This window comes from Symphodus melops, assembly GCF_947650265.1.
Source record: "Symphodus melops genome assembly, chromosome: 10".
NCBI lineage: Eukaryota > Metazoa > Chordata > Actinopteri > Labriformes > Labridae > Symphodus > Symphodus melops.
The window spans coordinates 2143857-2163995 of NC_136700.1; the positions used below are offsets into that span (position 1 = coordinate 2143857).

Sequence of the window (20139 nt, forward strand, 5' to 3'; positions counted from 1 at the left end):
CCGCCCCCTTCAGACCCCGTCCTCCAATTAAACCTGAGAGTCAAAACCGAAAGAGAGCAGACGCAAGCCAGACGAGGATCTGTTTGGAGATTCAAACTTGTCCAGATTGAAGCCATTCAGGATTATGCTTTACCTTGCCATGTACATAACAGAGCATGTACATTCGAGACATTCATCCATTGCCTCAGGTGGGATCGTGAGTGGGACTCATCCACAGCTGGAAGGGGATGAGCTTTTAGCTGTGCGTGGTCAGCCCAGCCATTAGAGGGCAGTGCAGAGAGAGAGAGACTTTGCAGTTGGCGTCTCTTTTGGAGAAAGCGGGGCGATCATCTGTGGAAGCCAGGTAGTAGGTGTGTGTGTGTGTGTGTGTGTGTGTGTGTGTGCAGGGCAGGCTCAGGGTACAAGGCAGTGTAGCTTCATCAACCTCCAATCCCACGACATTCATCAGCCTGCCAGCCGGCTTCTTCTTCTGTGCTTTCTTCGGTGTGCTGCTGTGAGAAGCCTCATGCATGCTGGTTCTACATGCAGATGTCAGGAGGATGCTTCTGAATTCATGTAGCTGTCATCTTCACGTCCTGAGCTTGAATTTCCCTCGGGATCAATAAAGTATCTATCTATCTATCTATCTATCTATCTATCTATCTATCTATCTATCTATCTATCTATCTATCTATCTATCTATCTATCTATCTATCTATCTATCTATCTATCTATCTATCTATCTATCTATCTATGACAAAGTGACTGCTGGTCTACGCTGATTTTAAACTTTCTGAATGGACGCTTTTCTAGCAGACAAACAGCCGCCTCTTTATCGGCTGACAGAAGCAACACAGGAATAAACTCTTTGATTATGATCGATTAATGAGATTATAGCTTATTACAAACGATCAGCTGTCAGCCTGTGCAACCTCCAGCACTTTTGTTTCTGTTTTGAGTTTAAAGATAAAGTGCTACTGAAAAGTGATCAACAACAAATAGTTTATGCATCAACACTTCACAACTTAACCCTAACAATGTAAAACCACTCTGAATACTGGAACTGTAATCACAGGATGGACGTAACGCAGAACGTGGAACCTTTCCTTTAAATGCTTTCTGGGAAATAATGAAAAATGTAAATGCATCTCTTGAATCTAAACGTGTGAAAACTATGTTGTTTGCATGCCTCTGAAGATAATCAGTGAATCCATGGCTTGGTTTTGTATTTTTTTTTTTTTAAACCAATGAGGCTTCATGTGTTATTTTTGCAGGTGACAGTCATGCATCGGTTGAAAATGTCCGACGCAGTGTCAGCGCAGTGTGTTAGGATTTGAGCTCAGCATGCTGAAGTCATGCCCTGTCCTTTGTTGGAACTTATAGACGAAGGAGGAGGCGATGTCACGAGAAAACAGACGTCAGACCGACGACTGCTGCAGCCGACACAAGTCCAATATTCTCATGAAGCACTTTGAGACGTTAATTTTCACCCAGCTTGAAAGTGCTGCAGGAATATTTTATCTTTTAATGTGAAGACTACTCAACTGAGAAAAGGTTAATATCTGTTTTTGATAAAACCTCAAAAAAAGAAGAAACAACCTTCCTGCACGGCCAAATTAAATCACCTCCAATGACTGCTTGATCAAATGTAATCGAATGCTTCGATCAGTTTTCTTTGATTCTGATTCTCATGACACCAGTGTCCTCCATCCTTCTCCCTCACGTCTCTCATCTGCTCATGCAGATGTTACGCCCTCCATCATGACCCTGAACACCCACCTATTCGTGCTCTTCTTCAGGCTCTCGATGTCCAGCTTGCGGAAAAGGAAGCCCTCGTGGTGTGCGGTGTGCGTTGGTGGCTGGGGGACTGCCGGGCTGCTCTGGGCCGGAGCGGACCTGGACCGCCGCGTCGTCTCTCCCGCCTCTTTGGGTCGTGGTCGCCGCCGCGGTTTTGGTCTGTCCCGAGCTCTCGGTCGCTCAGGACGGGAAGACTTTTCTGGTAATCCGTTGGGCAGACGGGGAACCTCACCACGGGCCTGAGGGTCAGATATTACTGGGTATCACTGTGTCTATGTGCAAGCTCTCCAAGTAGTACAGCCAGTGTTCCTGTTAACTGGGATCACTTCAACCAGTGAACAGATCAATGTGTTTCTTTAATACATGCATCAAAAAGAGACTCTCAGTATTTGCAGATCCACACCTGTGCTGCTTCTCGTTCTTGAAGCTGCTCTACAATGTCCAGCAGGGTGGCTCTCTTTTCTCTGCCAGAAAAAAAACACAAGTTTGAGAATCAGCTTGACCTTGTTTGTAACTGAAAGGACAAAAAGATAAACATTTTTACTGCGCTCTCTAATGCTTTAAATAGTCTCACCCTCCTCCCGAGCGTCTGTCTGAGTGCTCCTTCCCCGTGTCGTGCTCGCTGGACTCCTGTCTCTCCAGCCGGTGTCGGTCTCGTTCTCTTCGCCGGCCCTCGTGGCCTCCGTGGCCCTCCTTCTCACTCGACGTTTGCCTCTCCAGCGTCCGCCTCTCTCGCCTCTCCGCGTGTTCCCTCCACACCTCCTGAGGCAACTCGTCCCTGCGCGCCTGGATCAGCTGCTCGCTGGACAGCTGCCTTTCTATGCTGTGATGTCCTCGGTGGGTGTGGACCTGCGGCTCAGCGTGGCCTAAAGGGTCGGTCCTCGACCCGCGAGGCCCTCTGGTGGGCTCGCTGTGCAGACGCTCCCTGACGGGGTCTTGTAGCACCACCTCAGCCATCACAGCCACCTCTGCTTTCTCCGTCCCGATCTCTCCCATCATGAGCTCTCGCTCTCTCCCCCGTTCTCTTTCCCTCGCCTTCTCCAGTCGGCTGGCCACGAGCAGCGGCGTCACCGCGTCGTCCAAATGTTTGATTTTTGGCTGCCGTAGATACGGAGATGTTTTGGACTCTAGCGTCCTTGCAGCCTGCGCTGGGTGGAGGTGAGTCATCGCCTTCACGGCCTGGTCTTTCGCTGCACTGGTGCCCTCTCGCGCCTGGTTGGCTGACACGAGCATGGCCGCCGTGGCTATCGATGCGATGGAGGAAGGTGAAGGCTTGCCTAGTCCTGCGGACACGCCAGCAACAGCGCCCTGTCGCGCCTCCAGGGTGTGGCGGTAGCTGGAACCGTTCATCACGGGAGTGTAGTTAGCAACTGTGGAGCCCAGGCGACGGGCCACGGACGACGGAGATGGTGTTGGAGTAGCGGGCGAGGGCGAGGGAGGCGAGCTGGCTTCGTTCTGTTCATAGATGGTCTGTCTTGATACGGGGGAGATTGGGAGGCGGGGGAGAGCGGATGGAGTCGGCGAGGCATCTTGGGGGTCCAGGAAGACTTTACGACCCAGCAGAGGGGTCGGGGGTAGTTGACTTTGCTCAGCTTTCAACTTTTCCACCTGCAGACAGAAAAGAGAAGCCGCTTTAAAAATGGACATACAGACAGGTTGGACTTGTCTTATTCTCGCCGGTGTGTATTGACAGCGACGGCGTAGAAGGTAGGATACCGTGGTGAGTCGTCGCAGTGAGCTGAATCGCTCCTCCCAGGTGGCAGCAGCTTTGCGGAAGGCCTCGTGTCGACGAATCAGCTGCTCCACCTCGTCGACGCTCCCTCCCAGCTCCTTGCTGCTGATGAACGGCTCCTGAGCGGTCAGCCACGCTTCAGCCACCACCGCCTCCTGGGCAAACTGGTGAACCTCCAGCACTGAGAGGGGAGAGGATGCATGTAGGACAACGGCATTTCTTTTCACGCCAAAATGTAGCGTACAACTAAAAAGATTACAGGCGTATGTGTGTGTGTGTGTGTGCAGAAACTCACACTGCTGTAGGACTTCCCAGTGCTTGTCCCACTTCTCAGACAGCTCAAGCTGCTTACCAATCACCTTCTCAAGCTTCTCCTTGATCTGAAAATCAAAACACCACTTGTCAGGATCATGTCGTGCTAAATCCCAGCACCAGAACAAAAAAACTATTCAATCTTTGCCAAAAGTTTTTCAATGCATTTTTGCGCTTAAAAATGAAACGTCATGAATGCAGCTGCACTGATTTTGTCTTTTCGATCATTTAAACGTACCTCTTCAGCTGCCGGGTTTCTAGCAGCCAGCAGGGTTTTACCCATCTCGATACACTCTAGCGTGCTCTGGCTGCGAGCGTCCACTTCGCTCTTCAGACTCTGGTGATAATTCATCAGCACCTCGACTGAGGACACGTCCCTGCAGGAACAGCAGACGAGTTCATCACGTTTTTTATATTCTCTCCTGTGCATGCTTTAAGTACCTTGACGTAACACTGAGGTGGAAATGAAAAGCTACCTGGGCTTCTCTCCCGCCCCGATCTGACAGATGATTGAGTCCATCCAAATGATCTGATCTCGGACCAAGCCGAAGAACCTCAGCTTGTCTGTCTCGGTGGTGATCTGCAGTCGACACTCCTCGCAGGACGTAAGCAGCTCTTTCCAGTACTGCATCACGTCATGCTCGCAGCAGGCGATGGCATCCGCCTTCTCCCCGGCGTACACCGTCCTCAGCTGGGCCGCGCTCTCCTGCAGCTGACGCACCTGGAGCAGGTCGACAGCAGACTTTAGTAAAACGGAGGAATCAGAAATGAAATATATATACATAAAGAGAGAGAGAGAGGGAGAGAGTTTGTTTTCCAAATGATGCAGAAAACCCAGCTGCTCTGACAGCTGTTTGGTCAGTCCAGGCTCTGTCACAGGAGTGGATGCAGAGCAGCTGTGATTATGTGTTTTTCACAGAGACTTCATGCAGCTACTTGAAATACAAAGATTTAAACTCCCATGTAAGCTTTGTTCGGGTTATGTGACATGCTCGATGCTCGTGTGTGTGTTTGTTTACTTGTGTGACCAGCAGCTGGATGTCCTGTTCAAAGCTGTGCAGGAGTCTCTGCAGGGTGCTGGTGTTGGCAGTGCTGCCCTGACGAGCCCGAAGCTCCGGCAGCCTCTGATGTTTGTCCTCAATTTGAGTCAAAATCTGCAAAAAAAAAAAAAAAAAAAAAAGAGAACATATGAGAAGGATCGTAGCACGCAGTGACAAGAATGAAACATCTGAACATTTTGGTTAACATATGATGGAATCATATGGAATCATAAATCGACATTTCACCTCTCTGCAGTCAGAGAAAAACTTGTGCAGCTGGTGAGAGGCGGCAAGCATCTGCGCCCGAGTCTCCATCAGTTCCAGCAGATCCGCCCAGGCCTCGTTCACTCCGTCCTTCCACTCAGCGATGGTCGCAGCCTCCGAGTGGCCGTAGTCGATGAGCTCGTCCACCATCTGGTTCACGGCGGTCACTCGCTCCTGCCCCACGCTGCCCGTCTCCGACGCAAACTCTGTAAACTTCTCCTGCAGGACCTGGTGGTGTTGTAGTGGCAGAAGACACAAGGGAAACTAAATATAAAAAATAACAGATTAGATTTAGAAAGGTGTTTGTAATTCTTCATATGCTTTCAATGTAAGTCATTTATTCACTGTGTAAATCTTCATGGCACTGATGTTATAAAAATGTCTCCTGAATCTGTTAACCATCCACCAGCACCATCTGCTGACACACTTACGGTAACGTGCTCGAAGTCTTGACCGAGTTCAGGCGAGCTGGCGACCACCTCCCTCTGAGCGATCCACTGCTCCAGCTCGTCCACCTCCCTGTTGAGCTGGTAGAGCCAGTACTGCTGCTCCAGGCGGCTCTTCCTCTCCTCCACCAGGTCCTTCAGAGACACGTACAGACGGTCGATCTGAGACTGCCGCTTGCTGATCTGCTCGCTGAGGAACACAGAACAGAACTCTGGTTTTTATTTGCATTCATTGTCAGGGTTTGCTTCCGACCACGACTTCAGACCTTTTGACCCCGCTTGACCTCAAACATCATCATCACGCATCACGTAGTTGCAGCAGATGTTTCATCTCTAAATTAAAAGCTGTAAATCTCTTCTTCCACCATGACGGTCAACTCATTTTTTCAAGTCTGTGGAGCCATCTTGAGATAAGTTGTGCAACAGGACATGAAGTGTGAGTCTGCTGAAACCATGCAGGATTAGAAACCCAGTGTTGTAACACATGCTTAAATAAGAGCTGCCACCTTCCCGTCAGCTCAAACCAGTCTGGTTTTCAGTAATCCAGTTCATTTCATCCACTGGCCTCTTTTGATTTTTCAAAATAAAATAGTCTGACCATAACTTTACGCTGTGGTCAGAATGCAGACATTTGAGAGGATTTGTTGAATTTATTTGTTGCGAATAAAAAAAAATAAATCTTGTTGGCAAATCTGTGTGTTTACATGCTCACCAGTCTGGATGGCCCATCTCCAACAGCTGCCGACACTGCTGCGACAGCAGGCCGATGGTCTCAGCGTAGTCCTCGATGGTCTGTTCCAGGATCAAGTGTTTCTTCAGAAGCTGCAGTGTGCTCGGTTCATCCTGTTGGGAGGAGGACGACGCACGTGCACAAAAAAAAAAAAACACACGTTATCTCACCTGACCGTGTGGTGTAAACGTTCAGTCAATGTAAAGAGGACCGAGATTTGTTAGGGTTCGTTTCCAAACAAAATGAATGAAGCATTAAGCCCCGCCCACCTTCCCCTTCTCCTCGTTCATCATGTGCAGCTCCTGCTCGCTAAGCCAGCTCTCCACCTCGGCAGTGTCAAAGTAGTACTGCTGGGCCTGGTACATGGCGTCCAGAACCAGCTGCCTCCTCTCAGTCTCCACCCAGAGCAGAGCCCATAACTGGGCCAGCTGGTCGTGCCCCGCCCTCACGCAGTCGGCCTCGGGGCTGCGTATGGATGCTATGATCCCTGCCCGCTCTAGAACGTCATCGATCCTGCTCCGGTGGCCCTGCAGCTCCCTCTGCAGAGTCTGGAGGAGACAAAGCATTAAAGTTAAGGTGGTTAAGTCAAGCCGATGTTTCTGTTGTACAAATCACTGCCTGATTTTTTTTTTACCTGGTTCTTTTTCATGAGCTGCTGGACCTCCTGCAGAGTGGAGCCGTGCTCCTGACACATGGCCATGGGGAGGCGCTCCTGAATCCACAACTACAAACACAACAGGAAGACACCTCATGCACTGCATGTGACTGTTTCTGCACATTTACAGAAACACCGTCTTAAATCTCAATAATGATGAAGTCGAAGACAGAGCGATCTCTCAAACGTAGCAGACGTCATTTGAACATTAATTAATAAACTGATGAAAACATTTTTTTGTGTGTTTTTGTGAGTCAGCGATCAAACTAACAATCTCGTCTTCCAGGTCTCGTCCGACTTGGTGAACTTCCTTCGACGCCAGCAGGATGCGCCGCCTCTCCTTCAGCGGCTCGATCAGACGAACCATCCTGGCCTCCACGGCAGCCTGCCGCCCGCCGACCTTCTCCTTCACCTGCGTGTGCTGCGGGATGGTGGACACCTGCACCTGCAGCTGACCCACCTCCTTGTACCACGCCTCCATCTGGGTCTCCATGGTCTGATGAGGAGAGGGAGGAGGAGTGGAGTGAAAGTTTAAAACAGTCGGAGGAAAAGAAGTCGTGTTGATCAGGAGAGAAGGACTGAGGTAGTTTAGAGAACATCAGAGACACGATAGAAGTGAACAGAGGAGTGAGTTTGTTTTTGTAAATAATCTTCAGTTCATGTTTTTCTAGTTTTAATTCTGACACAGATTTAAGGTGACTCCTGAATGTGTCAAGTGAAACAAAGCTAACGTGCTAAAAGAGTTTCAAACGAACAATTTACAGACATTTTTAATAAAATAAAGGTCAATAAAGAATAAGTGATTTTTACAAACTAAATGATGAGTAAAATCCCCCCATACTAAGGGCTATCGGCGTCTGTGGCTATTAAAAAAATTAAACATAAAGTGCAGCAGAAGGCATGTTAGCATCTTCGGTTTCTCTTTCACCCCTGAAAGGCAGAAAAAGTGAAACATGGCAGAACGATGACAGAAAAAAAAGGGTTGTTGCAATCTCTCTGTTAATGTTTGAATAAAATAATAATTGTTTAAAAACATAGAAATATCAGAAATTTTGATTTATTAACCCATTTAAACCCAAGGACGCCCCCCCAAAAATAAATAAATAAAATCCTCTACAACCTAAGTCACGTTTAAAAAACTTGAAGTTTCACAGAGAAACTGCAGAGAATTTTTACTCAAATTAAACATCTGAAAGCTTCAAACTATTGTCTTTAACTGAAAACTGAAACGTTCACTCATGTTCATAGAAGACGTCTCATCATCAGAGTCTAAATGGGTTAAAAAATATCTGCATGAAAAAACAAAGATGGGGCTGAAATAACTCAAAAGGAAAAAAGCAAAAGTCAGACATGAAGTGTGAAGCTTACTGTGCCCCTTGCCAGGATGGATGCTGGGTAGTGGAGTTTGGAGTGAGGATGGTAAAGCAGTGCTAATGGCGGCCTGTTAAAGGAAGCTGAAAAGCTGCATGCTGTGGGAGAGGACAGTGAGACATGTTCTGAAATGACGACGTAATGGAAGAATGAATCTGCCCTGATGTTCCTGAGTCAAGAACTCAGAGGGAAGAGTTTGATCCCGACGTCACACGACTGTTTACTTCTACATATTCATCTATCGTAAGACATGCTGAACAACGCTGCAGATGTGACTCCTAATGGAAGACTTTCATGATTCTCCATGTGTACGATATGGACAGACAACAGACGGAGGAACCATCCCATCAGATCCAACACATGTGAGACGTTAAGTATCGAGGATTAAGAGCACAGGAAGACGTTCGTCTGAAGAATTAAAGTCTGGTCTGAGGAGATTCAGGGCAAATAAAACAAAAAATATACATGCACAAATAAAGACAAAATCTATGAATCCATTTTAATATTTTATATGATGTTTTAAACTCAATGTTGATGGAAGAAAATGATAATATAACAGGTTCACTTTGATGCACGGCTAATAAAAACGTTGATTTCATTTCATCTCATTTCAACTCAACTCGGCTGATTTAGTTTGAAAATCAGCGACTCCATCATGAAGTCTTTTATTTTGAAGGATCCACACTTGACGGTGACAGGGACGCCGATCGCTTCACGGCATTTCGAGAGCATCTCAAAATGAATCAAAGTTGCCGTCGGCTTAAAAAGGTGACAGAGTCGGAGAGGCTGGGATGAGATGAAGAGCTGAAGAGAAAGCGTCGAAGGCAACACGGTGAAAAGTGCCGAACGTGATGTTTGGTTTCATTATTAATGAGACGAGAACGTCTTCTGTGTGGAAACGATAAACGAGTGGAGCTCGAAGAACTGAACTCAAACTGGCAGAAAAACTAAACAAAACGTGAGCTCTATTAAAGCTGTAAAACCTCATTCACAGAAAACAAGACAAATATGAAGCCTTAAAAAGAAAAAAAAAAACAGGTTGAGCTTTAAGATGAAACTTACACGCCTTCTTACACGCCTACACATACTGCACGTGACACTTTGTAATGAATGAAAGGATTTCAGCTGGTCATGGACCTGGTTCTGGACTTGGAGTGCTCATAACGGACGTAAAAGTGCGTTCAGCGTTTTCATGTGGACAAAGATGTTTTTTTTTTTTTTTTAATCATGAAAACCCCACTTTAAAGAGAACCTGCCTTCATGTCACTGTATATGTTTAAACTCTACATACCTGTAGTTTTTTCAACTGCTTGTTGACAGTGGTGAGGTCCTGTCCCGGGTCCACGTAGACCAGCTGACCCTCCAGCTGGCCCAGTCTCTGATCGAGGCTTTCATAGCTCTGAACCAGCAGGTCGGCCTTGTTGGCCTCAAAGAGCTGGCGGGCTTTTGCCTGGGTGGTGCTCTCCAGATCCTGCCAGCACTCCCTGATCTCCTCCAGCTTCCTCCGAACGACTGGGCTGAGCTCCGGCTTCTCCTGGATCAGCTGCTGGCCCTCCTGGACGGAGGGATCAGAGACAACACAGGCGTCAGACTGAGATCCAACCAGGACCATTTGAGGTGATAATGACATAATGAGAGTCGAACAATCTGAAGCATGTCTGAAAAAGAATGAAAACACTCTCATTTAGTCACATGACTGCAGCGCGAGTCAGTGAACCTTTGTCTCTCGAGGACACCTGGGATTTATCAACATACACTCATCCTCTTTAAGCATGTTTATTCTTCATCGTCGTGCAAATTCAGGCCAAAATATTCAGCTGCTCTGATCAAACGAGCTCATTTCACATTTAGAAGCTGGCAAACGAGTATCAGGTGACATTATGAAGATGTTATTGTATTCTTATGGTCTAAATCCACGCTCGACATGTCACATTGTCTGATCAACGATTAAAAACAAGAAAACACATTTTGTCATAAAATATAAAACACTGAATGTTGAGCTGCAACAATCGCGGCTCAAAAACGAGTCAAAACAAGACAAACATCAAGCTTCAGCTTCTCGATCAGGATTTTGTTTCTTCATTAAAATTAAAAGGAAAAATGTAGGATTTGAAATACGAGACAAAAAACTGCAACAGATATGTTTAAAATATGATGTCATGTCTGTCTTTTAGTATTCACTGAATCTTTTGTTGGTAGAACTGAGCGGTGTGTGTGTGTGTGTGTGTGTGTGTGTGAAGAGATTAGACCTTGTTGTATAAAATGCCTCATAAATTACCTCACACTCCCCTCCCCGCTTCTCCCGTTCTTTTTCATATTTCTGCCCCCTTTTGTACCTCCTCCTGACTCGAACCCCCTTTTATACCCCGCCCCCACACACACACACACACACACACACACACTCACTCACACACACACACAATTCCTTATGTACACCTGCTCCCTTCCTTTTTTCCCCCCATTCAGCCTCCCCCAGCATGAAGTCCTTCCCCCCATCCAATTGAAATTCATCTTTTTTCAAAAACCCGTGTTTTTCTGTTTGTGTGTAAATGTGTGTGCGTCTGTGTGAGCGTGTAAAATGTGTCGAAGAGAGGACAGGAAGAAGGAACCAAAGTCTTTACATTATTATTTAATAAAGCAACACGGCTGCTAACACTAGTGCAGGTAAAGAAGTGAACGTCACGACCACGGCGCTGATTCCCTATTTGACAGATAATCGACGTGATATTCTGACCTTCTTTTTCTGCTGAAGACTGAACAGATATCCAGCGCAGGCAGCTGGTAGGTTTAGTCTCTCATCGAGCCTGACTAACTCACATTTTGACCTACAGACACCTGGAGCTGGACGTGACTGAAGTGATGAAAATGTTTCCAGTGCAAACCCCCGGACCGGCTGTTTGACAACAGCTGAGCAGATCTGTGCTCACTCCAAGATGTCAGAGTGACTTCTTCTAAAAGTAAAAATGAGTCACTCTCAAAACGACACGGGTCAGAAGTCACCCGAAACCATCAACAAGCTTGTTGCCGTGACATCTTCTACATTTGAGACAAATATCTGGCAGGAGTGTGAGATGATCTGAACTCACTTATCGGTTCATTAAATAAATGAAAAATTAATTTGGCTTAAAAAAAAAAAAAAAAGCAGCTGTGTGCCGGTGAAGAGAAAAACGAGTCGAAGAAGAAAGAGAACAGAAAGTTTAGAAGTTTTCCTGAAAGACAAACTTCCTCATATCTTAGTGGGGCACACTGAAGAGGCATCGCTCAGCTGTAAATGAGTGTATGTAGATTATCACACACACACACACACACACACACACACACACACACACACACACACACAGAAAAAGCGCATAGGGATTTAAAAGCTGCACATCAGGCTCCAGCACTCATTGTCCTGTAGTTCCAGTGTTAATGCGTCAGCTCTCCTTCCCCTGGCTGCTGATGTATTCTGTCCTCTGCAGTAAGTGGGAGTGCTGCGTGGGCTCGAGCAGCATCACCCACGGGCTCCGAGCCGCCGCCGCTCCACACTCACACGTACTCACACGTCTGCAGTTCACAGAGGAGCACGGTGTTCTGCTGCTCAGAGCCCTGCAGCATGTGATGGGAAAATCCACGTCCATCTCGTATACCTGACGTGAACGTTTAAGATCAGGCTCGGCCGTCTCTGCGTGCAGTTTCATATTTTCCCCGAGAGTCATCAGAGAAGTCTCCACCACGTCTCTCTCTCTCTCTCTCTGCACGGCTGTTTAAACAGATCTGTATCTCGACCTATACGAGCCTCCTCGTTCCAGTGATGACACTGAGAAGGGCGTTTCTGTGTTGCCGTGAGTGACGATGGTTAAAACAGAAAAGATGATCTACGTGAAGTGAAGACACACAGGAGGGAGACAAGTCTGCAGGACAGGAAGTGAGGCTCACAGTAACAGATGGGGCTTCCCCGCTCTGCTGTCTGCTCTGTATATTACAGCAGACATCTGCAGCTGGGCGTCACTGCCGACACTCTGCTGGTCACCGTCAGCCCACTGCAAGATACTGACTCAATATTTACTCCACCAATACAAAAAAAAAAAAAAGTCTTTGTACGGTCAAACTTAAAGCGTCAAAGGTTCTCAGGTGTTGATGCAGCAGAAACCATCCACATGAACTCAAAGCAAAGTTTTTTTTTTGTTTTTTTAACACTGGAAAAGTGATCAAATGTAAATAAACTCCCAAGCAGGTAAAAGTCATTCAAAACTTCTCCCAGAAATACTTCCAACCAGCCATCTTCACGCTTTTGGAAGATTTAACTTTAAGCTCTGAATTAGCGCTGTAGAGGATTTCATCATTTTTAAACTTGACACACGACACGAGTAAACATGTAAATATGGATACCTGCTTTAAAAACATGGCAACAGAAGAAGAAGAAGAAGTCCTGAACACCCACATGAGTGACGTCATTACTGAGGAGGAACCTGTTTTTGAATTTAACAGGCTCAAATCAACTCAGTAAAAACAAAGTTATTTTTTCATACTGCATGAAGCACATCGTGTTGTTTGAAACATGTGGAGTGTGAAAAATCATTGACTGACGGAAGATTTTGACAATTTATGATATTTGTGATTTAACCCTTAATGTGCTTTTTTTCACCTCATTGTTTAAAGGGCTGCTGGTACGACTCCAGTCAGGGAGCTTCCCAAGCTCTTCCGTGCCGTTTGGCAAACTGGACAGTTTACCATCACGTCCCGTGTTTTTGTGATTCATGCCATCAAGCAGGCACTAACTGTATACACACACACACACACACACACACACACACACACACATCTCTGTCCGACTCTAAGAGCATCACTTTGACTGATGGACTGAGATTTTTATTTTATTTTCTCTCCTCAAAGCCTCGAGTCCGCCCGTTGGACCTGAGAGCTCTGAGAGGTTTGTGAACAAACAAGAAGCATTATTTCGTTTCACTGCACTTTGCTATTGTACGATTCAGTGAGCGAGGAGTGAGACAGACGCTGCACGCTGGTTGGATATCACCCTCCCAACTTAATTCTGAATCAGCAGATGAAGAGGGTAACTGTTGTGGGACAAACGCATAAAAAGACGAGTGAGTTCAGAAACGACGTCATCAGATCACCTTTTATTTTGTTCTTTGAAATTTAGCAGGAATAGATGGTCTAAATATACATTCAGCTGAAAATAGAGCTGAACAGAATCCGGTTCAAACTCAGTGTGGGAAGGATGGAGCGCTATCAGCGGTGCAGGCAGAAGCTCCTGCACAGTTTGTGAGACGTATTGAGGTCAGAGTGAGAAACTCGACGATGACCAAGAGTGGTTACCGTCGTGTTTGAATCACGTTTCTTTCACCTTACGTAATTATTTATGGAAGTGGTGTTGAGTGGACGCTCAGCTCGCTCTCGTTGGACTGACAGCTCACGAATGTCATCACGGAAAATCTCATGTTTTCCATCTTTTTTCCCCCCCTGATGTTTCCCACATATCTTTTCTTTTCTTTGACAGTTTGTGCGATGGAAGAAATCCCTGATCCTATAGCAGAATCTAAAACAGCATTTAAAAGAGCTTGTGGATGTTTTTATTTTTAAGAGGGAATCTAAAGCATTAAATCTAATTCATTCAAAGAAAGTCCAACATGCCACATAGTCTCTCTCTCTCAGCCTCTGATATCTTTAAACGCCACCATGAAAGCTGCGTGAACAGTGTTGTGCCTGCTTATGACCGGAGATAACGAAGGAAATTAAAAACATAACAGCAAATTTCTGTGTCAAATACTCATTGATGTGCATTCAAAACATCATGACATCACAAAGGGCAGTAGCCCCTCCCCCATGCGGGTGACACTCCCACAGCTAGGTGTTTGTTCTGCCTTCTCACCGTAAACAATAGGACATGGAGCCAGAAAGCACCGAGTACACCCGAGCCCTTCTCCAGAGGGGGCGTGGTCAGACACAGCTCATTTACATATTTAAAGCTACAGACACAGAAACAGCTCATTTACATATTTAAAGCTACAGACACAGAAACAGCCTGTTCTGAGCAGGGCTGAAATAGAGGGGTTTATAGACATGATCAAATACAGGATCAGAGTGGATTTACAACAACACACTTCACACACATGTTTTGGGGAGCTGTGAGACTTATTTACACTGAAGTGGAGGACAACATGTGACCTTTAAGTCAACATTTCCCAGAGTTGTCTCTACTGCGTCTGACTCCTGGAACAAGTTACAGTCTGCTTGGCTTAATGGCACGTTGACCTTTTGGACATTTCAGGAAAATGGATTTGAAACCTCTTGACTTCAGCCTGTAACTGTTTTATAATTTTTTTCTCAAACATTTTAATTATCTATTTTAGTACATTCAAAGCTGTATCCCATATTCCTCTTTTTTAATTGCTTCTGTCTCTGACTTGATATCACTGTAAGTAAGGATCGTCCCCTCAGTGACCTTTAGATAATAAATAAAGGTTAATTCATTGATGTGTGCAAAAATCCACAGTTTACAGATGCAGCTTTATTCACTTTGTTTGTCAGTGTGTGATACGGTGACAGAGCGTGCGGGACAGTTCAGGGCAGCAGAGGCTAACATTGTTCTTCCGAATGAGGTTTTTTTTTTTTTTTTCAAGCATGACAGAAGAGAAAGCGCACAGGAAGCGAAAGCCCACAGGATCTCGGCTCGCAACTGCACTGGGAGGAGGCCATTTTCACTGTGCACTCACACACTCCCCCACATTCTCACATACACAAACAAACACAATCTGCTGCAGCTGAAGCGAATCGCCCGGAACCGCCAGCAGCTTCTATTTGGACTAAATCACTGCAGAGTTGCATTACAGACATTGCAGACTGACGAGGCATTTCTATACAAACAGCATGTGGACTAGAGGTGTTGCAGACCTCCGTTACATTGATTTTTAGCTTTGGATGTAGAAAAACTCAGGTTCTATTTTTGGATAAAAATTCAAGTTTATGATTAAAAAAAGGAGGTATTAATCTTTCTTTTTTAGCTTTAAATAAAATATTTCCACTCTGGTCTTCAAACAAACACAAAGCTACAAAATTACGTCACTGCTAACTTAAAAAAATAGCTAATTTATTATTCATTTGTAAATCTGTTTTTGGGCTTTTTACACCTGTAGAAAAGGATATTAGATAATAGAAATCAGGGAGAGAGAGAGAGAGAGAGAGAGAGAGAAATGACAGGCGGAAAAGGAGCCACAGGTCAGATTGAACCCAGGTCACCTGTCTGGAGGACTCGACCTGCGAACATGGGGCGTGTGCACTAACCACTACACGACCTGCACCCTATATATTTATATTTTTGTACTGTTTTTAAATGCATTGCTTGTTTTTTTAAAGCTGGTAGTCGAGGCGTTAGGAGGATGGATAAATGCATGTGATGATAGATGTTGTAAAATCAACGAGTAATCCTGATTCTTAATGGTGAACTCTGGTATTAATCAACACAACAGTGATTATGATTTTTGCCATAATCGAGCAGCAGGCCTACTGGAGGGCGCGTCATCCTGCAGCAACAGAACAGCAGAGTTATTGATTTAACGAAGCATCACACACTCAGAACACTGCAAACCGCAGCTTTTCAGATTTGGACCTCTGTACTTCTCAACATTAACACCTACTGCTGGGCGGGGGGGGGGGGGGGGGGGGGGACTCCTCTCAACACTCTGCTGCGTCTTACATCACTTCCTGTTGAGTCGTTTCTTGTCCCATTTGGATTGGAGCATATTTAGAAATATAGATCTAGTCAGAGAGAGAGAGAGAGAGAGAGAGAGAGAGAGAGAGAGAGATGGGAAGGAGGAACGACCTTCACCTGTGAGGGGAAAGACAGAACGAGGGAGAAAGGATGGGACAGATGTTGCCTGGCAACCGCCTCAAGCACAGGAAGAGGTGACAAACTGCCGCTGGATGCTTGACGTCACAGTGCAAACTGACACAGCACGCTGAATGCATCACAATGAAATAATAAAAAAAAAAAGCTTCCTCAGCTGGTGTCACATAAACAGCACTGATTGGTTGTGAGACGCACTCACAGAGGAGATGAAAACTTCCCGAGTGTTTTCACTTCAAGGTTTAACTTAAAGGCTACCTGAGACACTAAAGATGTGGTGAAACACGACAGATACAGAGACGCTCACAGGTGGCCGACGCTACCCTAAAAACAGACCATGTGCTTGACACAGTCCTTGAAGGGAGAGAAGGGCTCTTACCCGATGACATAAATAGACCTGAGACTCTCAGAGGACAAAAGCAGCGAGACAAAACCAGGACACAAGAGACACAGTGTTTGCAGAGAGAAAAGAACAACATCAATAATTAAATAATGAGGATTTACAGTTGTACTCGGGGAGATCTGATGTCGCTGTTTAGAGTTAAACCACATGACATGTTCTCATTATAAAAGGCTTTTTTTTTTTTACTAACACGAGGACCTGAGCTGCAGCACGGAGTAAACACTGATTTCTGACACTCTTCAGCAAAGTAAACAAATCCTGATCCACTCCGATGAAATGCAAAATGCATACACTTAAAAACGAAGAGGAAGAAAAAAAGAATAAGGTTGTTGCTAAGCAACGGCCATGAACAGGCTTATGGGACAAACATGGCTGCCCAACAACTTCAGAAGCTATAACTCTGTCTAAATATCTGCCAACAGCTCGACAGCCTGCTGTGACTACAGGAAGCTGCAAACACAAGAGCGGGATGCACACCGATACAAACTATCTAATGAGGATACTATGCATAAATTATAATAATATAATAATATGCACTATGGATAATATGATAATAATGAAGAAGAATCAGTTACTCCCCAAAACAAATACAAACAGATGTTTCTCCACATGTTTTATGATGCTCCGTTTTTTTAAATAAATATATAAAGATATAAAATAAAGATGCTGTCTCATCTTTTATGCTCAATTACGACATTTTGATAAATCATTATCTACATGTTCAGGTGAGAAAACATACAGTGCATCCACCTTCTCCCCATCTCCCTGCTGATATTATTATTATTATTATTATATATTAATACTCACCAGACCCACATTTAAAAAAAAAGAATAAATATAAACACCAAGACATGTTTGTGTGTTGTTTGAGCAGTGAGGAGAGTTGAGTAGGCTGTTTCTGTTTCTGCCAAATGACATCCTCAGATCTAAAGATGCAAACAAAGGATTGTACTTGGCCACAAGCTGATTCTTAAGATGGTGGGTGTAACAACAACAATGGGCTCTTTTATTTCATGCACAAAACTCACTTCCAAACTGTTGTCCAATTAATTCTTGCTGATGACAAAAAAACCCCACAGTGATCACTTGTTTCACAAATCACCATCGTCTGTTTATCTGTTCACCTGCAGTTCTCTCTCTCTCTCTCTCTCTCTCTCCCTCTCTCTCTCTCTCTCCCTCTCTCCCTCTCTCTCTCCCTCTCTCTCTCTCTCTCTCTCTCTCCTCTCTCTCTCTCTCCCTCTCTCTCTCCCTCTCTCCCTCTCTCTCTCCCTCTCTCCCTCTCTCTCTCCCTCTCTCTCTCCCTCTCTCTCTCTCTCTCCCTCTCTCTCCCTCTCTCTCTCCCTCTCTCCCTCTCCCTCTCTCTCTCTCTCCCTCTCTCTCTCTCTCTCCTAAGCATTTTCCAGTAACCCAACTCTGCCTTCAGATTACCACATGACCCATGAATCTATACCGGAAAAAACTCAGCGCTCTCTCAGGCCTCACTGTGCTGCGTTCTCCACACTTCACATCATATGCTCGCATTATAGACACACACACACACACGCACAAGCACACACACGCACACGCATGTACACACGCTAACAAGCACACAATGTCACACACATTGCGCCCAATATAGAAGAAGAAAGGTAGAGGAATGATTGGCCTCTCAGCAACAGGCTTACAGTAATTACACATCATGAGCAGCGTACAGTCGTGGGTGAAGCTGCCCGCCTGCACAACGTCACAGTGATCACACACACACACACACACACACACACACCTTTGAGTTTCCTGTAATGTAATACAACAAGAAGAACTGGAGAAGAAGCTGCAGATTGTTTTCCGTCTTCTAAACGATCACCACATTGACCAATAGTTTCAGCTGTAATTCTAACTGTTGGTCGTCATGCTACTGTTTAACACATGGCTCCGTCGCTCTACTCCCACCAGGGGAGCTCGGTTTAGTTTCCGCCCTGCCCAAAGAAGAGACTGCAGAGGATCCAGAAATTATGTCACAGACGACTGTTTGCAGCATCGTAGCAGGAGGGAAAGCAGTGAAGCTATTTTTAATGTTTCAGACGGAAATATGTCATGTTTTTTTTTTTTTCTCTCCCGCCCAGCAGAAACAGCATTTCTTTGGCTTTTCCTTTTTAACTGTTCCTGTGTCTGTATTAGGAATCTTCAGGGGTCTCACCATTCAATTTGGATTTTGATTCTTGGGGTAACGATCCGAATCAGAAATGATTTTTGATTCGAAATTATTCTGGATTCAAATTCTATTTTTGAATTAGTCCATACTTCGGGGTCTACTCAATCATCTGTGAGACTGGCTGAATTTCGTGTTGCTCTACTTGTCATTCTACCAACTTAAAGAGCACAGAGTGACTGAATTATATTGATATTATGAATCGATTTTAAATCTTAGTAGACAAGAATCTTGATTTTTATCTTCCTTGTGCATAAAATCAAAATGTTTCTTTTGATGTCATTACATAAATATCTATCAGTCATTCAGCCAGAAAACATATTAATGATAACCATCCATCTGAGTTACAATATCAACCAATGCCAATTTAACGATCACCTTTACAAGCCAAACACCAAACCCAGTGTGTGTGTGTGTGTGTGTGTGTGTGTGTGTGTGTGTGTGTGTGTGTGTGTGTGTGAGTGTGAATGAGACTAAAATAACGTGTGATGAGAAACAGGCAGCCTGAGGCGATCAGTCACCTCAGACATGTGAACACAAAGCAGAAACACTGAGGAGACTCATTCTGTGCCGTGTTCAGATTGAAGACACGATGACGGGCAGTATTCATCTCCTCGATATGAAACTGAAGCTGTCGGGACACGGGGCAGCGGTGAAGGTTACAGCACAGCCCGCTCTATTTAAAACCCTCTCACTCATACTCTCTGCCCTTCCTGCTGCTTTGTTACACTTTCATGAAGCACATTTAGCACAATGTTGAATATAAGGACTGCTGTACAAATCAGCAGAAATCAGCATCACACATTCAGCTTGTGAAAGACAAATCGCTGGATACTTATCACCATGAGCTGTGCCATCTGTAAACACCACACAATAAACTTTTACAAAACAATATTCCACATCCACCAACGGTGTGAACTTCACTTCAGCAGAACTCACCTTCTCAATTTTGTCCAGCCATTCCTTATTCTGGGCCAACTCGGCCATGAAGGCCTGATGCTTGAGCCATTTCTTGTGAAGCTTCTGGGTCTCGTCTCGGCTACTGTCCCTCGCCATCAGCATCTTCTCACACACCCAGTCCCCGAGCTGGGCGAGATGAAGAGAGAGAGAGAGAGAGAGAAAGGTCAGTGCTGGATAGGCACGAATACAAAAAAAATAAAAAAGCAACTTGGATGAATCAAAAACACTGATGTGTGTGTTCTACAATTATTAGGAAAAAATTGTTTTTTTAATTTGACCACAATATCTCTATCGAATATTTTAAATACGGGCCTCTAATTAGCCTCTGTACACCACGAAAATGAACAATTAAAAATTAAAAAAGATGAGTTTGTGTCGATAATCACACCAGATAAAGCCACAGTTGAAGATACAAG

The 20139-nt window shown here is 45.1% G+C and overlaps 1 protein-coding gene across 4 annotated transcripts in view; it reads right to left on the reverse strand.

Annotated features, from left to right (window-relative positions):
* Positions 1-20139, reverse strand: part of sptbn4b (spectrin, beta, non-erythrocytic 4b) — a 45755-nt gene that overhangs the window by 6059 nt on the left and 19557 nt on the right. For 3 of the 4 annotated variants that reach the window (XM_079353650.1, XM_079353649.1, XM_079353652.1), the window contains exons 24-39: positions 19703-19849; positions 9618-9881; positions 7227-7451; positions 6935-7024; positions 6570-6848; positions 6283-6413; positions 5556-5760; positions 5107-5388; positions 4840-4974; positions 4297-4541; positions 4059-4197; positions 3804-3888; positions 3493-3689; positions 2351-3384; positions 2180-2240; positions 1759-2015 (exon numbers count right to left, since the gene is read on the reverse strand). In XM_079353650.1, the coding sequence (XP_079209776.1) occupies positions 1759-2015; positions 2180-2240; positions 2351-3384; positions 3493-3689; positions 3804-3888; positions 4059-4197; positions 4297-4541; positions 4840-4974; positions 5107-5388; positions 5556-5760; positions 6283-6413; positions 6570-6848; positions 6935-7024; positions 7227-7451; positions 9618-9881; positions 19703-19849 (3776 nt within the window). The remainder of the gene's footprint in view (positions 1-1758; positions 2016-2179; positions 2241-2350; positions 3385-3492; positions 3690-3803; positions 3889-4058; positions 4198-4296; positions 4542-4839; positions 4975-5106; positions 5389-5555; positions 5761-6282; positions 6414-6569; positions 6849-6934; positions 7025-7226; positions 7452-9617; positions 9882-19702; positions 19850-20139) is intronic. The other variant, XM_079353651.1, reaches the window with a different exon arrangement.